Raw genomic sequence first — 20,387 nt, forward strand, 5'->3', positions numbered from 1 at the left:
CAGCACAAGCGTTTTTGTAAACACATATAAAAGCATGCTTGCTAAGAGGAATGCAAGGCTATTATTGTTTTTTGGAAAGAGATAAACCAGAGCTACAGTTGAAAGCAAGTACAAAAAACTCAGAAAAAGAAATTTATGAAGTTAAAAAGCTTAATATGGAATTGAAATTAAATATTCGTAATTGGCAGGGCAAAAAGGGTTCTTTAATCATTCATAATAATACTTTTGTTTCCATGGCTCTTATAGGAAAGACTCTTCTTGCAAAGAAATAAAACATATGTGAGAGAAACTTGCTTTTTAGGGAAAAGGAGTATACCAGAATTTAAAATTCTAACACATATTAGTCTTGATTTTCATCCTGAAAATGACAAAAATCAAAAAGTTTCAAACACAATGGTACTTCACATCATGACATGATTCGATTTTATTTTTTTCACATAATTTACTTGAATAACACTAAGTTGACAGAAATCTCCAAATAATAGTCTTAAAATTACAACTTTTCAGATAGGAATGTAACTCAACCCCAGCACATTCCACTGACTTGCTCTGAGGTTCCATCAACAAAAGGATAGTGCATCATTATCATTAATAAATTGTTACCACTGTACTGACGTTACACAAAAATTAAAAAAAAAAAAAAAGAAATCCCCATTGTGTGTCAAAGAGTTTAGTCTGAAGCCAGCTGTAGTAATGCTAAACACTTTGACAGTAGCAGATAGCTTCTACACAAGTTAAAATAGGAGATTAAGGTCAATATATGGGCATTGGCAGTAAAGTCACAAGCTGAGAAAAAAAGTAACTCAAGGGTTCCACAACAAGAGAGCCTCTGAAGATCTTTGCATAACCACAGTGACCTCTCTAGCCCAGAGTATCAAAGTGTGCAATAAGCTAGAAGGACCAAGTGAAAAAGTGGAACCAAAAGTACACTGCAGTGTCAGGAAAAGGCAGAGAAGACTATTATTTACTCCAGCTGGACAAAGTTCCACATATAAAAGGCTACACAACTGAAAGAATGAAAAGGTAGAACAAATAATGGAGCAAGTAGAGAGGGAAAACACTTAAGTAACAACCAGACAAAGAAGTCTGCTGCACTTTGGGCTCAAAGTCAGCACAGACAAAGTCACAGGCTCATTGAGTGGAATACAGCAATTCAGTCTGGCACCAGGTTAACAAATGAAAAGCAAATTTTTTGCAGCAGCAAATATGCATGCTCCAAAATAAGAATGTAACATTAATAACCTAGGATTTTAATATACAAAATGCATAGAGAAATAAAATACATCTTAGAAATTTATTTAATCAGACTCATGAATCTTAGCTTTAAACTAATAAATGTTAATAGGGAGAAAGGCCCAGTCCTGCAGACTTGCAATGGTTATGACAGTACTTTTAGCACTGGAGCAGTAGCCCGAAGGCCATATTCTCAAGTTAGGAACGCTGGTGTTAACTTCTAAATACTACTGGTGGTACACTGTTGGAATATACCCCATAAATCAACTAGATTTCCCCAGAGACCACGTCAGTTTACCTTCATTATGTGCTCAGAGAGTATTTGTAAAGCATTACAGAGAGCTTATGTCAAATTTTGCTTCCTGAATTTTACTAAAAAGAAGGCATTGCTGAAGTCACTTGTAACTAGAAATGAGAAACAGACTCAGATCCACAGCATCTTACAATGTTATTCATGTTTTAACCACACATTTTCAAATTTACCAATCGATCACAATCAGTCTGGGGATCGTCACCTTCAGCAAAGCCAAAGTTGCCACATCACTGCAAGACTGGGCCTCTATTCCATTCAGTTAATTAAAATTGCTACAGGAACTAAAAGAAAATAAAACTTGTGCACTACAGCTGTGTAGTACCACAGTAATGTTAAAACCCTCTAGCTTTTATTTCGTAGATGTGCAGGATGGCTCTAACCCGTAGGCATTTATGACTGATGCATCTGCATGAAGCTTCTCATGAATGTTGCAAGCTTCTGAACATCTTCTACAGTCACTGCATTATATAAAGAGGCACGGATTCCTCCCACAGACCTGAATTGAAAATAGGAGAAAAAAAAAGAACCAGAAAAGTTTTGTATATTCTAAATAAAGACACTAGTAGTAGTCACAGACATCTAAATCTATTCCTACCCTAAAATTATAAAATTCACATTTATGTGCATGGGAAGCAATATTTAATTCTTCAAGGCAGGCTTGCAATCTGCAGAAGCTTAGTATTTATTAGTTGTTACAGCTCCAAAGCTGTAGCCCAATGACATCAAAAAACTAATCCCACAAACACTACTGAACATGGGAAAGAACTCTTGCAACCAGGTAGACAAGTCATCTGAGAGATTTTATACACTGATACAATCTGACCTCAAAAGATATCTGGCATATGCACAGAGACAGATTTGCAGAAGAAAGCAGAATTAAGGATAAAGCTCTCTGAAGCCCACCTCTTCACCTAAGCAGTAGCTGAGCCACCAGCAATCTCTGATTACAATCTCTAGACCACTATCCTCAAGTGTTGCCAAACCAGTATGAGAAACAGCTTATGCGCGAGAAAGGCTGGTAAGTCAATGTGCAATGCCTGATGCTGTACCACTGTAGTAATAGTTTATTCTGCACAGGACAGAGATTCACTTGACTAATACTTACCGATGTCCTTTCAGAGATATCATGTTAAGTTCCACAGCCTTCTCAAGAAATTTCTTTTCCAGGGCTTCATCGCCCTTGACACTGCCAATGCGGAAAGGTACATTCATTCTGCTTCGGTTCTTTCTCTCCACTGGACATCTAGAGAGGTTGCAGAATGTAATGCTTAACCCACTTTGTGCTAAATTTGTATTTCAGCTAGATGCAGTTTGAGAAATTAATAATCACACCTGTTTGGAACCAAAATCAATCCTTCATAATCAAAACTGTCATTATTTTCTGTGAAAGAAAGCAACCTTCCTTTTTTAACCAATAATGGAAGTGGTAAAGTAGATGGCTTATTAACCCTTCCTGACATACTCAGAATTGTGCCAGAGAAACGGACACGAGGCTTGTATACAGACCAAATTAAATTAAAAAAAAAAAAAAAGAAAGAAAGAAAAATAAATAAAGTTACTTTGGATAGGTAAGGTAATTACAGGGAATTTTGACTAAGTCTAAAGCAGTTTCTTCTCTTCCTCTTCAAAGATTGACACTTCTCAACTAGTCAAAAGTGCTACCAGAATCACACTCAGCTAAACAGAACTAAAGGAAGTATAAGAACACAGCATAAGTAAATTTTCATAGACATTAGAAACATCTGTTAGTGATTTCAGTCCATCTTCTAAATTAGCATTTCTCAGAATCATGAAGTAGAGAAGAGGTATCTCTAGAACAAATCTTGCACTGCATACATGGCCACAACATTACATAAATTGCATCACAACTCCTTAATTTCTTAAAATCCCATTTAATCTAAGTGGATATGTGTAATTTCTCTTCAAATATTTTGTGAAGCTAAGAAATTACGGGGGAAGAAGAGAATATTTAAATATGTTTTTTAGTGTTTCTACTTATAAAGGAGATCTGAAGCCTTCATATTTATTTTTTTCTAAGGCTGTGATGTAGATTCTTGCAGGCATTCAATATAAATGAGTTTTCATAAACTGCATGTGGATTTCATACCTATTATTATGCTATTTGGAAAAGAATAAGCGTTTCATTCTTTTTATTTCCTCTCTTGTTCCTTTGTCCAGATGTCTTCATGATGAAAAGAAAAAAGATCCATCATAACACCTGCCTGTGCAAATCTTCTACTGCAGGTTCAACTAGGAAAATAATGTTCAAAAAGGCCTATGCTTCTAAGCACTCCCAAATCTGAATTACTGCAGCCATGCTTTAGTTTTTAGAATATCCTGTTGCTACTAGGCAACCTGATGTAACTCAGTGCATAGACATTGAAAAACAAACTACAAATGGCAAAGAGCACTTCATGGAAGAAAGGCTCCATTTGCTAAATGGCTTGTCACATGGCTTACTCAGGGAAGTGTGCCACAGATTAACTGCCATGTTACAGCTGGGAAGGCAGCTTCAAATTAAGTCTTCCTTTTAGTTATAGATACAATTTAAAATTCACAGTCTTAACTATATTGCTTAGGAAGTTGCATATAGCTCACTTAGAAGCTTGTTCTGCTTTCCCAGCTGACTATTTACTATCCATTTTGCATTTCCCACTCATTGCCTTACAGACCAACTTGCCAGATATAGATTTCTGTTTGTCACAAAATGTTTTTTCCAAGGCTTCATTTGCTTTCTGACGTTTATGAAAAACCCCCAGGATTTCCCTGGAGTAGAATCACAATCCTGATCATGGTGATGCTAAAGGCAAAGCTGTTTTCATTAACTAAATGGATAAGAAGAATGTATTAAATATTATGATGAAACTTTATCCCTGACAATTATGACTACAGACAGCTTTCATTTAAAATCCAAATTTAATTTGCTCTATCCTAACTTGGACTTGAAAGTAAATTAGGTCCCCACACTGTTGCTTTTACACTGAAGGTGAAAGAAAATATTTTGCAGTTGCATGGTCAATTAGTAGTCTGAGCTTGGCAAATATTAAAATTATATACATCAAATATTACATTATTTTGTGAGCTCAAAATACCTTGCAACTCTATGTAAAAGTCAAGAGAGTTAAATCTGCTTTAGAAAGCCAGCAAAAATAACTGAAGAAATTCAACTGTGCATAAAGTACATAAAGAAAATGTATTCCATTTTGAGGACTGATTTTTCTATTTTATTTCAGGAAGTGTTTCAGAACTTAGCATAATTTGCTAATAAAAATGCTCTGTTTGACAGAGAAAAAGCAGAGTCTTTGACTCCTGGAAGGTGTTAGGCAAAATACAATGCAAAGGGGTCTCTACCATTTCTTACAGGCAATTTTCTCTGTTTTGGCCTATGTGTTACCAAGAGTGTCCGTAAACATACAAACCAGAATCTGCATATCTGTTCTTTGTATACTCTTCTCCCACACTCCTGTTTTATTAAATTTAGAATTTGTTTTTAGTAGGGTTCACTACTGATCTATACATGATAAGTTGAAATAGAAATAACTTCTTTCTGGAATGAGACTTATCCGTGGATAGTTACCAGAAGAATGTTTGCACAAATAGTATCTCTAGGAGTCCTCAAAAAAGGTGACTTCAAAAATAGAATTAAACTCTCGAAAGTTATGAATATTTGGTTATGTAGCAAATATTGAAGCAAAGGGGAAAAGCATAGCAACTTACACATAAAATCCATTAGATTTGTCTATAATATCATAGATCATCCGTGACTTGATTAAACTGAGTTTATCCATAGCTGCAGCTCCACCATTATTCTTTATCCATTCCAGTACCAATCCCATGATATAAATACTGCCAAGGGAAAGAACATTTTTCAGTGAAATTATTCAAACAGGAAAAAAAAAAAGTCTTGCCTAATAGTTCACAAAATGTTTCAGTAACAAAATGCCATGTTTGATTTAAGGGCACTTAAGATTAACAAATCAAAATCTAGACTATTTTACAAGTTATGACAACTCTAAACAGACAATGTTTTCTGGACACAGGATGAAATATCCTGAAATGCCACACATATCTGTTGGACCCATTTTAATCCTTTGTACCACAGAAGGACATGTCCTGCAGGCTTCCTGCAGCCCAGCAGGGCTCCCAAAGACATCCCCAGACATGCTGCATGCACTGCTAATTCATTGCCTACACAACTGCCTGTCAGGTCCTGCCTAGAAGGACTACACAGCTGCCTACAAGGAGCCAGATTTAGCAAAATGCTAATAGCATTTGCTCTGTGCAGCTGCTCTAGCTGTGCTCCTGAAAAATACAGGAGTAAATCTCGAATACATGTACATTAATATGCCAGAAATGTAACCATATTTTCACAAATGTTAAAAATAAGAACTCTAATCCCATTTCTGTCTACAAAGACCTTTTGCTCACATGAATAGTGAAGTTTGGTGAAACAAATTATGATGCATCACACTTGACTGTTACCAGTCAAGTTCTTAGTAGAGATCTGGAAGCCTACTGGCATCACATGGCTTGAGACCAAGAATTTCAATGCTAGTCACTAAGCGCAACATAAAAAAATCCTTGACGCCTTTTGCCTTTGTGCTTTTGCTACAAAACTCAGCTTGTTCAAGTTCAGACATTTCCCACGACTACAACAATTTACATAAAAACCTGCTCACAAGTTTTTATGGCCTATATATAACAAGTTCATTCTTATGAATCCCTTCATTATTGATTCCAAGGGAGTGCTCAGAGAACATTACCATACAAGTTTCCCCTAACACATATCTAGTAGGAGGCTGTTTTAAATTTTGCTGCTTTTTATTTCTAAAGGGATGCCAGTACCAAATCCTTGAACACTTCCAAAAGGCTGCAGAATAACCAAGGTTACAGACTGCCATTTATAGGAAGTACCTTACTGCTCTGAGAGCACAATCTTGCCACATTTATGACAGCACACTATCAACTACTCCAGTGTAAATTATTTAAGTGAAGTATAGACTATACCCTTGGCAAATATACAGGGCCACATTCACATCTTGCCCTCACTTCCTTAAGCAAAACTTTTTGGACACGTGTACTCTTAGAAGTCAGCCTTAGAGTCATTCACAAAAACCCAGACAGCTGAAACTTTTTATCCTTCTTTTACGTCAATCAAAATAATGTTTCTGGAACAATTTTAAGTGTAAAATGCATTTCAGAGCTTGCAAATGAGATTTTTTTATAGCAAATTCATTGTTAATTTTGGCTAAACAGATTAGGGTCAAAGAGTCAACTATGTAGTGCCATGAGGTTAAAGCCATTAGCATCACCTTAATTTAATTTAACATCTTACTGAAGTAGTTTTTGCAATTTTACTTAATAATTCCTGCCTGTTTGCCAGCAAACCATTAACAAGTGCAAGGAAAAGAGCAGAGAAAAAGAGAACTAAGAAGCTTTGCCAGTTCGTTAAACTTCAACAGGCAGTTAGGGCCAAGCCAACCAGATGTGCATCCTGCCAACATTTCAGTCTGTTACATTCTGGATTCTGGAGCATACTCCAACGTGAGTCTGTAGCATGAAATGAAATCTGGCAAGACAGTGATGAGAAAGGAGAAACTGTTAGTTCAACTTTATTTTCAGTTCCCTTAACCACCCACTACTCTGTTAAGGCTACTGTCAGATACTGAGTAACAGCTAAAGCAGCACTTTCTTTTCAGAAGTTCTTTGCAATGGCTAAAATAAGGCTGCAGAATTTGATTTGTTTTGCTTTTCAAATCAGAGGAACAAGACTGTGTCCAAGTACTGAGATTAAGTAGAACTTCAGTTTTTCAAATGGAAATAGCTTTGTACTTGGAAAACATGAATGGCTGGATTTAAAACCTGGCATATTCAAGTACACAGTGTCCAAAAACAGTATGTGTGACTTGGCAGTCAGGCAAATAATCGATCATCAAACAGAGGTTTCATCAAGCACTGGAAAAGACATACATCCTGCCTATATTACAAAGCTACATTGAGCAGACCAAAATCTGGAAACATTGAATAGCTAATTCTTACTGGGTGTACCCAGCCAACAGGGCAGACAGGCTGCCAGTAAGAATGTGTAATTACAGCACTACATACTGTACAGTATGCACACAACTTGGGGGAACAAGTTCTGCACTGTAAAATGCAGCATAAACCAATGTTCATAAGATTTACTGTTTTGTTGACAAAGATAGCTGCTCCTATGTCATGGCAATAGTACACTGCAGTGACAATCAGCAGATTCAGAGATACTTAAATTCAGTAAAATTTGAAGTGATACTAATTGTAATGATGGAATTAAGTTATAGGGTTTATACTAAATCACTGAACTTTGGGCCTGTACAGTTCATTTAATGTGTGTTGGAGATCATTAGGCAACCTAACTTTGCAATCCTGGAACATACAAACAAGCTATAGGAGTTGAGACTAAATATCAGTATAAAATTCCATTATGAAATTATTCTGAAAAGGAAATCTTTATTTTTCAAAGTAATTTTAAAAGCTTCTCAGAAGAAATGATAACTAGATTGAAGATTTTTTTTTTTATTAATAATCATTTCAGTGGATGCTGGTATAAAAATTCTTCAGGATAAGAATGAGTAGATACTACTAGCTCAACAGCTAAATATGCTAGTGGTAAAGCACCATTTCACTAATTATCAGAAGCTACAAGATAGCAATTTTTAAAAAGTAAGCTGTAGTCTGATCTGCTTCTTGCATAATAAAATCATCAGGAACATGGCAATGTTATGATTTTGATTGCTAGCAATGTTTATAAAGCTAGATCAATTTTATCTTTGGATTCCAAACACTGTGGCAGTCAAAGAATTATGCAAAACTCTGTAAGAGAGTAAAAGCAAAGCAACTACTAAAATGCCTTTTAAAAAATTCTTCTACAGTTTCATTTCAAAACCAACAGTAGTGAAAGATGTAGAAAGAACAATAAATATTTTTAAAGATTAAAAGAATACATATTCTTGTAATATATTATTTAAAACTTTAATCACAATATTATTTACCATTTTCTAATAAAGAAAGTCAGTGAGGATCTGGAGGTTCAAATGCTGAGAACAACGTCAGGAAGAAATTAAACTTAGTATTTAAACTCAAGAAGCAAGTCTTAGTGCCAGATTACATCCTTACAGTAAGAGAAGCATCACCACTGAATTGACTAGAGCTGTGCTCATGTAAATCAGAACTGCATCCTGAAACTTCTACAATGGAGCTATGACATGTAATATTTACTCTGAAAAAGGCTACATCCTCTATGGGTGAGTCACACCAGGCAATGCAATGCCTACTAGTCACACGGCTGGAACACTTCCCATGTTCTCACAGGAATCACGTGAAACACTCCAAGGTGTCAGTGGCTTGAGGGCAAATACACAACTTTGGAAGCTTTTCTAGATAAGAGCAGCAGATGGCAGTGCGGCAGCTTTCTGAGTAAGGGATATCACATAGCAGGGTGAGTTACCTGTAGCATGGTGGAGTGTTATACAATGAGCTATTTGCTGCCTGTGTTTTGTAATCCAGTACAACAGGGCATTCCTTCACTGCAAATCCCAGCAAGTCCTCACGTACTATTACAACAGTAACTCCAGCACAGCCAACATTCTTCTGAGCACCAGCAAAAATCACACCAAACTTTAAAAGGAAGAAGAAAAGAACTTGGTACATGCATTCACTTGTAGATCTTATTACTGAGTAATATCCCAGGCATACTAATCAGCTGAACAGAACAGAGAATGTGTTGAAAATTAGCAAGTTGTAGGTTAAAAGAAGAGTTAGCAGAAGTTCTGATTTCAAAGTGCACCTACGGCTACTTAGCTGAAGAAGATAATCACAACAAATTTTACAAGTTTGCTAAATGTATATTTAATAGCTGCAAAAAATTCTCAAGACAGCCTGTTGCAATTTCACACTACTCCAGGCAATTTTACTAAAAACAAATTCCTACACAATTCACAGTATTTTCAACTCATCTAGCATTTCAGAACAATCATCATAAAATCCACCTGTAAAAAGAGGCAGATAGGAAAGGCGAAGTTGAATGCATTAACAACTACTCCATTTTGCTACACACAGGTAAGAAAGGTGACACACACTATTTCACTAGTCAGTAACACTTCTTTTCACAGTATACTTTACAAACATAGTAACTGCCTATGTTCTGCCTTTGTACTATCTGTGAAACAGACACCATAATCGTGAGGCAGAGGAAGCTTTAGGAGCTTAAAAGAGATTACAGATTTTTCATGTAAGAGGCAGGATTAAAAAAACTTATTAACAGTACTCTGCTGTAGCCGTACACTATCTACAGACTAAATATTATTTAGAAGACATTTATCTGTTATTTTCTCTTAGCAGGTATTTTCTTAATCAGTGAAGACCAGACAATAATAATCTTGGGCAGCTATTAACACGAACAATTTCAGCATAGTTCAGTATGTTTGTACAAGAAAAAGGAAAAGAGACATTGAAATCGCAAACCTGAAATTTCAACACTTCTATCTATCATCAGATATTCAATTAACAAAACACAACTTTCTTAATTTCACTGCTCAACATCTCTAGCTATCCAGACATTTCAAAGTGCTTCACTATATGCATTAAATTTTGAAAATGCTTTGTGCGGTTCACTGTGTCCAATTGTTTACCTTGGAAACATCCACAGGTTTGGACAGGAAGTTTGACGACATATCACAAACCAAGACTGCTCCTTTGACATCAGGTACAAAGTCAAACTCCACACCATGAACAGTTTCATTAGCACAGTAATACACATAAGATGCATCCGGATTAAGATTCCAAGTGCTTGGGTCAGGAATGCCTAAGAGCCAAAAAAGAAACCCAGAGGTCACTGGAGACAAGTAATTTTCTTGGCATGCAGTTTTACCTGAACATGAAACTTAAGCGCAAACCAAGAATAATTTTGCCATATAGACTATTAATCATGTTGTTATCAGGAAGATAATGTATCTACAAAGCCAATACACCAGTGCATTCTGAAAATTCTCGGGTGAGCCATCATTAAGTTTGCAAAACCTTTTGATTTTCACCCCTTATTCTTCAAATTATTTTCCTCCTATTTGCAATAGCAGACTACAAACTACTGTCCTAGGGGTTCATAACAGCATTTCAGAGGAATTCAGACACTGAGTCCAAGAATCTTCCTGCTGCCTTTGGAACCACTGAAACATCCAAATTCTCACTGGCAAAGTTCTCTAAAACTCTGTTTCTGTGCAATCCCAGAGGCATTTAAGTCTTGCCCAAGCTGAACAAACACAAGGTCACCCACCTTTCTCCCATTTTAAGCTTTGCAACTGATTTACAAAACTAAGATCTCCTCTGTCAACAGGCAATATACAGGCATGTCCTGACAGCACAGAACAGGTTTGGCATAGAACAAATTGTTGCTCTCCCTTTCTTTTCTCCTCCAGGACCTGACAGGAGGTGGAGGGAAGGGTGGGAGATGGTACCATTGACTCCATCATTATTTACTGGCTCTCCTCTTATCTACAGCTATGAAATGGTGAATTACACTCCCCCAGACTGGGAAGCTGTAGGTTCAATTCCTTCCTGTGCCTTACAGAATATAAACTTACTTTCCAAGTTAGTGCCTTAATTGCCAGTTAATACGCTAACTTGTATGGGGATATTCTTTGTCTTGTTGCCACTCTTTTTAGTTCAAGTGTTGTAATTTGGACCAGAGGGAAGAAAAGCAAGCAAAAGCAGCAAGAATAGAAACTAGATCTCATGTATTCCTGCTCCAAGAATTATTTATGTATATTCTGTGACACATTGGTGGGAAAGAATGATTTAGGAATCCTTAAAAGCAGGTAACAGAATTCAGGTCTCCCATATCCTGGGTCAACAAGGTTAAAATCTCAGACCTGCTTCTGAATTTTAGAGCAATCTTATTACCGAGTGTACATTAAATCAAAATATATCACTATATCCCTCAATATCCCTGTGAATAGCTTAAGAACTCAGTTAAATATTAAAAATACCTGAGAGAGTCCAGACAATTTCCCTACATAGACACTTTTGTCTTGCCACTTATTTTCTGGCATCTGTTCAGCCCCATTTCAGCATTTTTTTCTGGTGGAAACTGTTAAGCCATTTAATATATCTCCCAGTGCTGAACAAGGAGGAGCGTGGCAAACATTCTTTCAAGTGCTGGGCAGTCAACTCTAGTTAACATTCAACAGCCCAATAGCTACATTGGATCCATTTTTAGAGCAAGTTAAAAAGCTAAGCATTCACAGGGAGAGATGCAATCATCAACTTACTTGTATAGCTTCCTAGTTTGGGATGAACAATATTTACTTTGGCATACTTCTCTGCTTCTTTAGCTGCTTTTGCCGACCAGCCTCCAGTAACGACATAATCTGCCTGTCTTCCCTCCTTTAAACCAATAAGGTTAAGCGGGACTGCACTGAACTGAGCAGATCCACCTCCTTGAAGGAAAATAACTTTGTAGTTGTCTGGTATATTTCTGCATAAAAGAAATAACCATTTATGTTATTCCCAGGTGACACAGGATGCATACATCTTGATATTATGCATTTAACTGTGACTGAGGAAGAATGCTGTCATTTTAGAAGACTCTTTGCCTAGAGGTTAGATCAAGTCCCACTAACTTACCTCAGCACTGGTCTTGAGAAACAGCTTAAATATTTAAGAGTAACTGCTATGAATTTTAGGGATAAAAATTTGCTGGAAAAAAGCTTCTTCTCCCCAACCCTGACACTGCATGAAACAAACTCACTCCTGAGTAAGTGTACACAAAGACTTGAGAGACAATTAATACTGACTTTTAATTTTATGTATTGGTAGCTTCATGACTCTTCTGTCATGAAGTTACCAAAGTGCTTACAGTAGCACTCAGCTTTGAGACCCTTAAATTTGAAAGTGCAACAGTACAGTAAAGTATACACGCAAAGCAAGTGCAATAAGAAGCGTCTCATACAATCACAAAAGTTACATATTCAAATTATTCACTGAAATCCCTTTGTCAATGATTCTGGTTGGACTGAGGGTCAAGCATTTGTGTTAAATGGCCAACATTAGTACATGAGAACAGTAATTCTAATCCATTATATATTTATTTCAGTTTTTTTAAAATGTGTCATTCTACAAATAGGAAAAGGGCTCTTGCTCGGTGATTCTAACATTGATCCACAGAGATTTTGTTAATAAAATAGAACTTAAGGACAATGTGTAGATCTCCCCCATAGAGAACTGATTTTTATTGTTTGCATTTATTTATTTTAGTTCATGTCCTTCATTAATTCTATGAAGGCGACACAAATCAAAATTTCAAAAAAACTCAGCTAGACATATAAAAATCATCTTAACCTAATAAGAATCCATTGCCACATTCAAAAATACAAGCATCAAACTTACACATAAGAAGATCAGTGTCTTTCTCAAGGTTATTACTCTACAATACACAATACCTATGCATGAAAAACACCACCAAAGAGGTCCTTTCAAGAAAAAGTCTCCACATTAGACATTACTGATGCAATTAGCACACGCATAACATAAAAATAAGCAGAAAGTAATTCACTTACAGCAATTCACGCATGAGATTTTCAGTTGTATTTAGAATTTTTGTGAAATCTGAAGACCGATGGCTCATTTCTTAGGTGGAACAGAGAGAAGAAATAATATGAAACAAGATGGTCATACATGAATTTGGCTTTAAAATTGTGTTAAACTTTAAACCTTTTACAGTACAGACCCAAAATGCCTGAAGGTTGTCATTCCCAGTTTAAGTACATAAATACTCCTAAATACCCACGGAAGACTTATACCTGCAATCTTGTCCAGATACAGGCAAATACTGTTCATTGACATTTGGCACCCACATGGCCTTATTACCACTAGGAACAACCACATTTGTGGGTAAAAAAAATATTCTCTAGAAAGGTTTCATTCTTCCCCATGCCAAGAACCTTCTCTGCTGCTAATGCTGTAATAAGTATATAACAAAGTACAGGAAAAGTACAGGTTTTGTTCTCTTACCTTTAGCAAGGCTTCTTCACACAGTAAAGCTAATTAAACATTAAGGACAATTACACAGTAATTCCTTTAAAATCCATAGGCTGTCTTCCATGTGTAAGTGTACAGTTTAAACATTAATCTGAATTGTGCGGAGACAGCTGCATATTCTACTTTTAGCAACTAATAAAATGCTCACTGTCTTGATGCATAAGTCTTTTGTGCAACTGGGGCTGAAAAGCCAGCCAGCAGGAGAGCACTGCCTTCCTAATGGGAAGGATGCTATACATCTATATGGTATCCATACACATCTGTACAGACACACAGGTATTAGAAATGGAGCCAAAATACAAAGATCAGAAAGTCTTATTAAACAATTCAGTTAAACAACAAAATAATGAAAAATGTAGATTTTTTAAGTCTTACCAAGGACACTTATACCAAGTCCTTTGTAGTCTACCAATTCTTTCTGTGCTTCTAATAATACCTATCAGAAGAAAAAAAATCCAGAAATAAATTAAGGGAATTTTCCACTATCTGGAGTCTCTGATACATCATGCCTATGCCAGCTGCCCCATATTGCAATAAGTTGACACTTGTCAAGTGAGATTAACAGAACTACAGTTATCAATACAATTTTTCTGTACCTAGAAACTTAAGACTTTTCATAAGATAGTAAACTTAAATAATATGCTTGTTGTGGAGACCATGTTATAAGTTATTATTTCAAATGCTACATTTCCAGATTTCTGAATGATTTCTAGGAGTTGAATGGAACTCTTAACCTTTACAGAACATCTAATGTTTGCACATATACTCTTTCTAAGCAAGCATCCTAAATACCCACTCCCACCACTCCATCCTGTGTCCTTTCACTTGACTTGTGCAAATAGGACAACCAAAGTATTGAAGAAAATATAACCAGAAAGATCAGCTTGGGGAATCGGATATCTTGAATTGAGCCAACATGACAATGACTGGTTTCACAAAATGAAGTTCCACACCTTTTGAAGATGAGCCTCTATCTTATTGAGAGTTAAGAAAGAAATTAAGCAAAATTTTGAGACAACCAAAAAAACAGGTCACCAGCCAAGTAGTGCTTCAACCATCTTTTTTTTTTTTTTTTTTTTTTTGCCTTCTCCCCTAAGTATGAACGAAGTAGCATGAGATTCTAACCACTGGATCTGCAGCTTCTGATTTTGGTAAATTCTTGTCTGAGAGCCAAAACAGTGTTGACTGCTCCTAAAGGAAGCAGGAGAAGAGGGTGCCCCACTAGAACCAAACAAATGCTGCACACGTGCACCCTAGCATCTGACAAGGAACTGCACACTCTAGGCAGTTTCAGGAATAAGAAATCTACCTTGCTGGCCGGGTATCTGCATGGCCTGTCAACTGTAACAGCTGGCTACCAAAAGGTCAACTAAAAGATTGTGAAATTCTAACCACCACATTTTACAAGCAAACTTATCCATGACAGAGAAGGAGGCAAATAAAGTAAGGGAGAACACACAGACTGTTAGAGTAGTGCTTGTTAAACTGCTTCATAAAATCCAATTCTTTCAGTAACATTCTTTATCTGAAAATCTGCACATGCCTCAACAGACATCTATGACACACATTATAATCTATTAATTGCTCCATCTTCTTGCTTTACTGAGTCTGTGTGCTTCATGGGCAGCATCACCCCACAATCAAGAGAAACAAACCATCAAGGTGATACAGCAGTCTACATAAGAGCACTGCATTCTCAAGAGGGCAAACAGATTAATAATAGAAAGCTCAGCTGTGCTCACCTGCACTCCTCAAAACTTAAATCCAGTTTTTAACCATCTCTGTCAGAGAACTGGGAGTGAAGGCAGTGCCTATGAGAGCCCCTTTGGAATCTAGAGCTCGACACAGAACAAATTTCTTTGCAACAAATTCTTTTGCAACCTTGCCCACAAAGGACATTTCCTCGAGAAAAGAGATGGGAGGGGAAAGAAACCCAAACAAATAAAAACAAGAAAGTTGCTCTGCAGCAAATCTGTTTATCTAAAGAATTTTTTTAAGAAGTAACACAAAATAACGAAGAATACTATGAATACCACAAACTATGAAGGATACTAAGAAAAGAAGAACAACAACAAAAATTCCACAGTAGATAGCCCTTAAACAGAAAGTCAGGCACATACAGTTCGGCAGAAGCCACCCCTCTCCATATGTAACTGGATAATCCACGGCTGCTGATGCAACTTTCCAGAGGGTTGAGTGTACACCACATTCACTGTAACTTCTTATAAAAAGGCGTCTCAGGGAATTACCATGCTATTTATCAACTGACAAATCTCACACTCCACAGAGCTATCTTTGTGCGCTTAGGTCCTACTTCCCATCCCAAAACTAACGATATAGGTGCTGGTACCACTAGTGCATCAAGCACCAAAAAAAAAAAAAAAAAAAAAAAAAAAAAAAAAAAAAAAAAAATCCTAGAGTGTATTCGAAGAACCACACTCGAGCTCCTTTGCAAAAATCTGCAAAAATCCGAGCTTATCAGGGCAGTTCGTCGGAGAAGGGGGGAAGAGGGGAAGACAAGAGGTTTCGGCGCTGTGCGGGTAAACTCCTGTAATTACGATTTATTAGAGTTTCCCTATCCCTCGCTTCTACAGCCGGAGCCCCGCGGGGAGGCGGGGGGACGAGGACACCCAGCCCCACCGTGCCCCGGCCCGGCCCCTACTCACGGAGCGCGGCAGCTTCGCCGGCCCGGCGCCGAAGTTCGCAACCTGCCGCCCGCCCTCCGTCGCTGCCATGCTGCCTACTCCTGCTCCTCCGGCGGCGGCCGCGCCGCCAACCCCTCCGCTATAAACCCGCGGCCGCCGGGGCCCGGCACTTTCCACCCCTGTCCCGGCCACCCATTGGCAGCGCTGCCGCGGGGAGGCGGTGTGAGGGGCGGGCGGTGTGAGGGGAGGGCCGGGCGGCCGCGGCGCTCCGCGGGGTCCCCACAGTGGCGCGCCCCGCGCGGGCAGCGCAGCGAGCCCTGGCGGGTGCAGCGCGCACGAGCCGCCCGCGCTGGATGGGCGTGAGGGCACACAGACACACAGCCACAGAGAAACACAGCCACTGAGAAACACAGCCACTGAGAAACACAGCCACTGAGAAACACAGCCACAGAGAAACACAGCCACGGAGAAACACAGCCACAGAGAAACACAGCCACTGAGAAACACAGCCACAGAGAAACACAGCCACTGAGAAACACAGCCACGGAGAAACACAGCCACGGAGAAACACAGCCACAGAGAAACACAGCCACGGAGAAACACAGCCACAGAGAAACACAGCCACTGAGAAACACAGCCACTGAGAAACACAGCCACTGAGAAACACAGCCACTGAGAAACACAGCCACTGAGAAACACAGCCACAGAGAAACACAGCCACTGAGAAACACAGCCACGGAGAAACACAGCCACGGAGAAACACAGCCACTGAGAAACACAGCCACGGAGAAACACGTACACGCACGCGCGCGCACACATACACACACACACACACACACACACACACACACACACACACGGTGAATGCACGTCATACTGTAACTTCCTGCCTGTGCTTTCCCCCCACACGGTTGCTGCAGCAGCGCTGGGATGCTTGTTCCAAAAGCAGTCTGCGTGAATGCGTAAGAACTTAAAAGCAGCGACGACCCACAGTTACAGTGAATTTTGAACACGTTGCCCAGAGAGGTTGTGGAGTCTCCCTTGCTGGAGACACTTAAGAACCACCCAGGTACAATCCTGTGCAATGTATTCTAGTACATCCCTGATAAAGCTGTGAAGCTGGAGATAACCCACTGTATCCAACCAGACCGTTTCTGTGAGTCTGTGATTCATCTTGATAGAGATGGGTTTACAGTACACAGATCTTCTAATATTTTGTGTGAAATACTTACCTTGTAGAGGAGGAGGATTCCTGCCTTCTGTAAGCCAACAAGTGTCTGTATGTTGTGCAGTTTCCCCAAAAAGTCTGTTGCAGGCAAATTGCTATTTGAATTTCATCAAAGAGAGTAAAAACAGGAGAGCTGTGAAACTTTATCACCTTTACGTAATGGACAGCGTAGCTTGGACTTGCCTTGAGGTTTGCCAAATCCTAGGCTAATATCCCTGTATACTAAACATTCCTCCCACAGGTATCTATGGAAGGTATCTTGGTTCATTGAAAACACAAAGGTAGTACAACTGAACTGTTGTAACTGAAAGAGACTTTAGCTCATTCCATTTTCTGATTGTTGATTCTGCCCAAGTCAGTTTTCAAAGTTATTTTAAAGGCAGTAGCAGTAAACCAATTTTGACAAAGCAAGCCATGAAGTGTGATTGAAAACAGATGGGCATCACAGAGTCCCGTATTTTCCAAGTATCTTTGGCAAGATTGATTCACAATTCTCATATGCAGCTGTATAAAGCACAGCTCTTGAACACATTAGATTACCCAGTCTTTCCTGTAACTCTGGCCCTATTTTAATCTCATGGGTGTTCCCCAAGCTAATCATCAATATTAACCATCTGTAGAGAAAACTGCAAGCATCAATGTCTGTTATTTTCTGAATTCTGAGATGTTTATAAAATACATCATTACCAATTATTTCACTGAAGAAATACTGACTACATGAATTTGTTCCTTTTCCTGTCAAGCCAGGTGATACCTGGAACCACAAAAAGAATTTACATCTGGTAAATGATCTTGTATTTAGTTGAAAGAGTTTCATCTTAAGGAAGTTATTTTGTTTAAAAAATTGTAAACAGAAACATTGGTGTTAAAGCAAAGATAACTTTCATTTCAATGAGAGCTACAGCTTCAGAAAAATCTATCAAAATTGCTTTCAGACACCAGAAACCTCCACAGTTTTTAAGGGATAATAAATAGCAAACTTCAAAGACAACACAGGCTGGATACATTATATTCAAAACACCAAAGTACTTTTAAAGTATGTCTCACACTACAATACCCAGAACAACTATGTTACTTCTCAGTTATAATTAAATGGAAACCGCTACTGAAATGCTTAGTAACAACACAGATGTGACTAAAAATGTAATTATTTTTACTAGTGTCTCAAGTAGAAATAAGATCAAAAGATACAGGCTTCTCATATGGGCTTTTTCCAGTATTAAATCTAAAGCACCTGTGTAGGCCCAGAGAGGCAACTTAAAACTCCAGTCTGGCTAGGAAAATGGTCTCCAAGATAGTAAGGGGTAGCATAAGCAGTCAGAAATAGTGTAGGTTAGGGATTCAGATCAGGAAGCCTGCCCACTACTACAAAAAGTGCTTCAACATCCCGCCAGGATCAGTCTTGAATCCTAATTAGTGTGGCACAAACCATAAGGGAAATTAAAACTTCAAATGCTGGCACAAAGAGCTAAAACACGAAAATAGAAACAAGGCAAGAGTTAGTGCTGCTATCAGCTCAGAGCACTGGTGGAAATACCAGGTATTGGAGCTTTCAGTTCACAGAAGTCTCATCCTGACCAGAAGGGTCAAAAATAGCAGCTCCCACAAGATCCGAGGACAACTCCACTAGAAGCCTTGTCACCCAGAAGCTTTAGAAAACTCTCTTCATGCTGTGCATTGATGAGAAATATATAAAATTGGAAAGAATGTATAAATGTGAAATTTTTGCTGCGGACAAGGGATCATATGCTTTTGCAGACAGAAAGAATAAAGAGAAATAGTAAAGGTCACATTATAGTTTTGTTTGTATTGGATTAAGATTTCTCCTATTTTAGTATTTTACTAGCAGCTATTATGATTTCATGTTTTAATTACATCAAAGACCATGCATTCCATCATGGAGTCATACCAATATTCATAGTTCACCCAATATAAGCTTTCAAAACCGTGATTTCCAGGAATGCTCCTAACTTATACCATTTGACAGAGAATTTGACCCTTCATGTGCCACAAATCAGTCTCTGCAGATGAACCTGGATTTGCATAATTAACACAAAAGCAAAAGAGCTATTACTATATATTTACTACATATTTACTATGATGCATAACTGAAAAAACAAGACAGATTAAAAGAAAAAGTGTAAATAATTTTTCATAGTTTTCAGTGAACTTTTATTAGGTTCATTGTGACTTCATGTTATGCTGGGCAGCAAAACCTTGATCAACTATTCTGGAAAAGAACCAGCTCACTCAAGGAAAGCACGTGTACATGAGTTAGCTGTCTGGTACCACAAATGGACGTCATTATTTTAAGACAAATAATGCTGACTACATAGCAACCTGGCAAGCGTTTCAGGAGGCAGCTGGGGTGTCTGGTCCAGCAAACTAGTGAGATGAGCAAATTTTGGTGAAACCTTACACTTCAGTGGTTCAAACGACGTTTTGGGGCTATTTTGTTTTTCAGAGATCAAAGTCCTGAACAGTGAAGAGTAGGTCTTGGGAAGACTAAGTGAAAAGAGAAAAAATTACTGAGCTTTATGAGTAACCAGTAACATGTTCTCTAGCAAATAGCTGGCCTATTGATTTCAGGCCTTTAGGTCAAACAAGAACACAGACAATTATGTAAAGCATTAACTAATAGCAAGAGAATGAAACTTTCTATTCAAACTCAGGGTAGAAAATGGTTTCCCAATAATTTAAAATAAAAATATTTTTACTTTTTATTAGAATACTTTACTGTTAAATATATATAAAATATATATGTTTATATGTGTAAAATACTTTTTGTAAACAAGTTTTTAATTGTTAGAAAAAACCTTGGAAGTTCTGATGTATTCATGATAGCCTCAAAAAGAATACTTGTCCCCTAGTAGCTTCAATCTAGTGTCTTTGCCAATTT

The 20,387-nt window shown here is 38.0% G+C and overlaps 1 protein-coding gene across 1 annotated transcript; it reads right to left on the reverse strand.

The window, feature by feature from the left end:
• Positions 1-397: 397 nt before the first annotated feature.
• PSAT1 (phosphoserine aminotransferase 1) lies at positions 398-16,475 on the reverse strand. Its single transcript, XM_053932294.1, has 9 exons — positions 16,282-16,475; positions 13,991-14,051; positions 13,135-13,204; positions 11,848-12,053; positions 10,213-10,385; positions 9,030-9,199; positions 5,264-5,392; positions 2,652-2,789; positions 398-2,042 (listed from the first exon to the last, which is right to left on the reverse strand). The coding sequence occupies exons 1-9, from the start codon at positions 16,348-16,350 to the stop codon at positions 1,937-1,939; spliced, it is 1,122 nt and encodes a 373-aa protein (XP_053788269.1). The 5' UTR covers positions 16,351-16,475; the 3' UTR covers positions 398-1,936.
• Between the last annotated feature and the right edge of the window lie 3,912 nt (positions 16,476-20,387).

The sequence above is a fragment of the Vidua chalybeata genome, chromosome Z (assembly GCF_026979565.1).
Source record: "Vidua chalybeata isolate OUT-0048 chromosome Z, bVidCha1 merged haplotype, whole genome shotgun sequence".
Lineage (NCBI taxonomy): Eukaryota > Metazoa > Chordata > Aves > Passeriformes > Viduidae > Vidua > Vidua chalybeata.

Excerpts from the sequence above, each read along its gene's own strand:
- PSAT1 (XM_053932294.1), bottom strand. The coding sequence starts at position 16,350 with ATGGCAGCGACGGAGGGCGGGCGGCAGGTTGCGAACTTCGGCGCCGGG. Across the intron at positions 12,054-13,134 it reads AATCTCATGCGTGAATTGCT|AAATATACCAGACAACTACA; the intron begins GTAAGTGAATTA and ends TCTTTTATGCAG. Across the intron at positions 2,790-5,263 it reads AAATCTAATGGATTTTATGT|ATGTCCAGTGGAGAGAAAGA; the intron begins GTAAGTTGCTAT and ends CAACCTCTCTAG.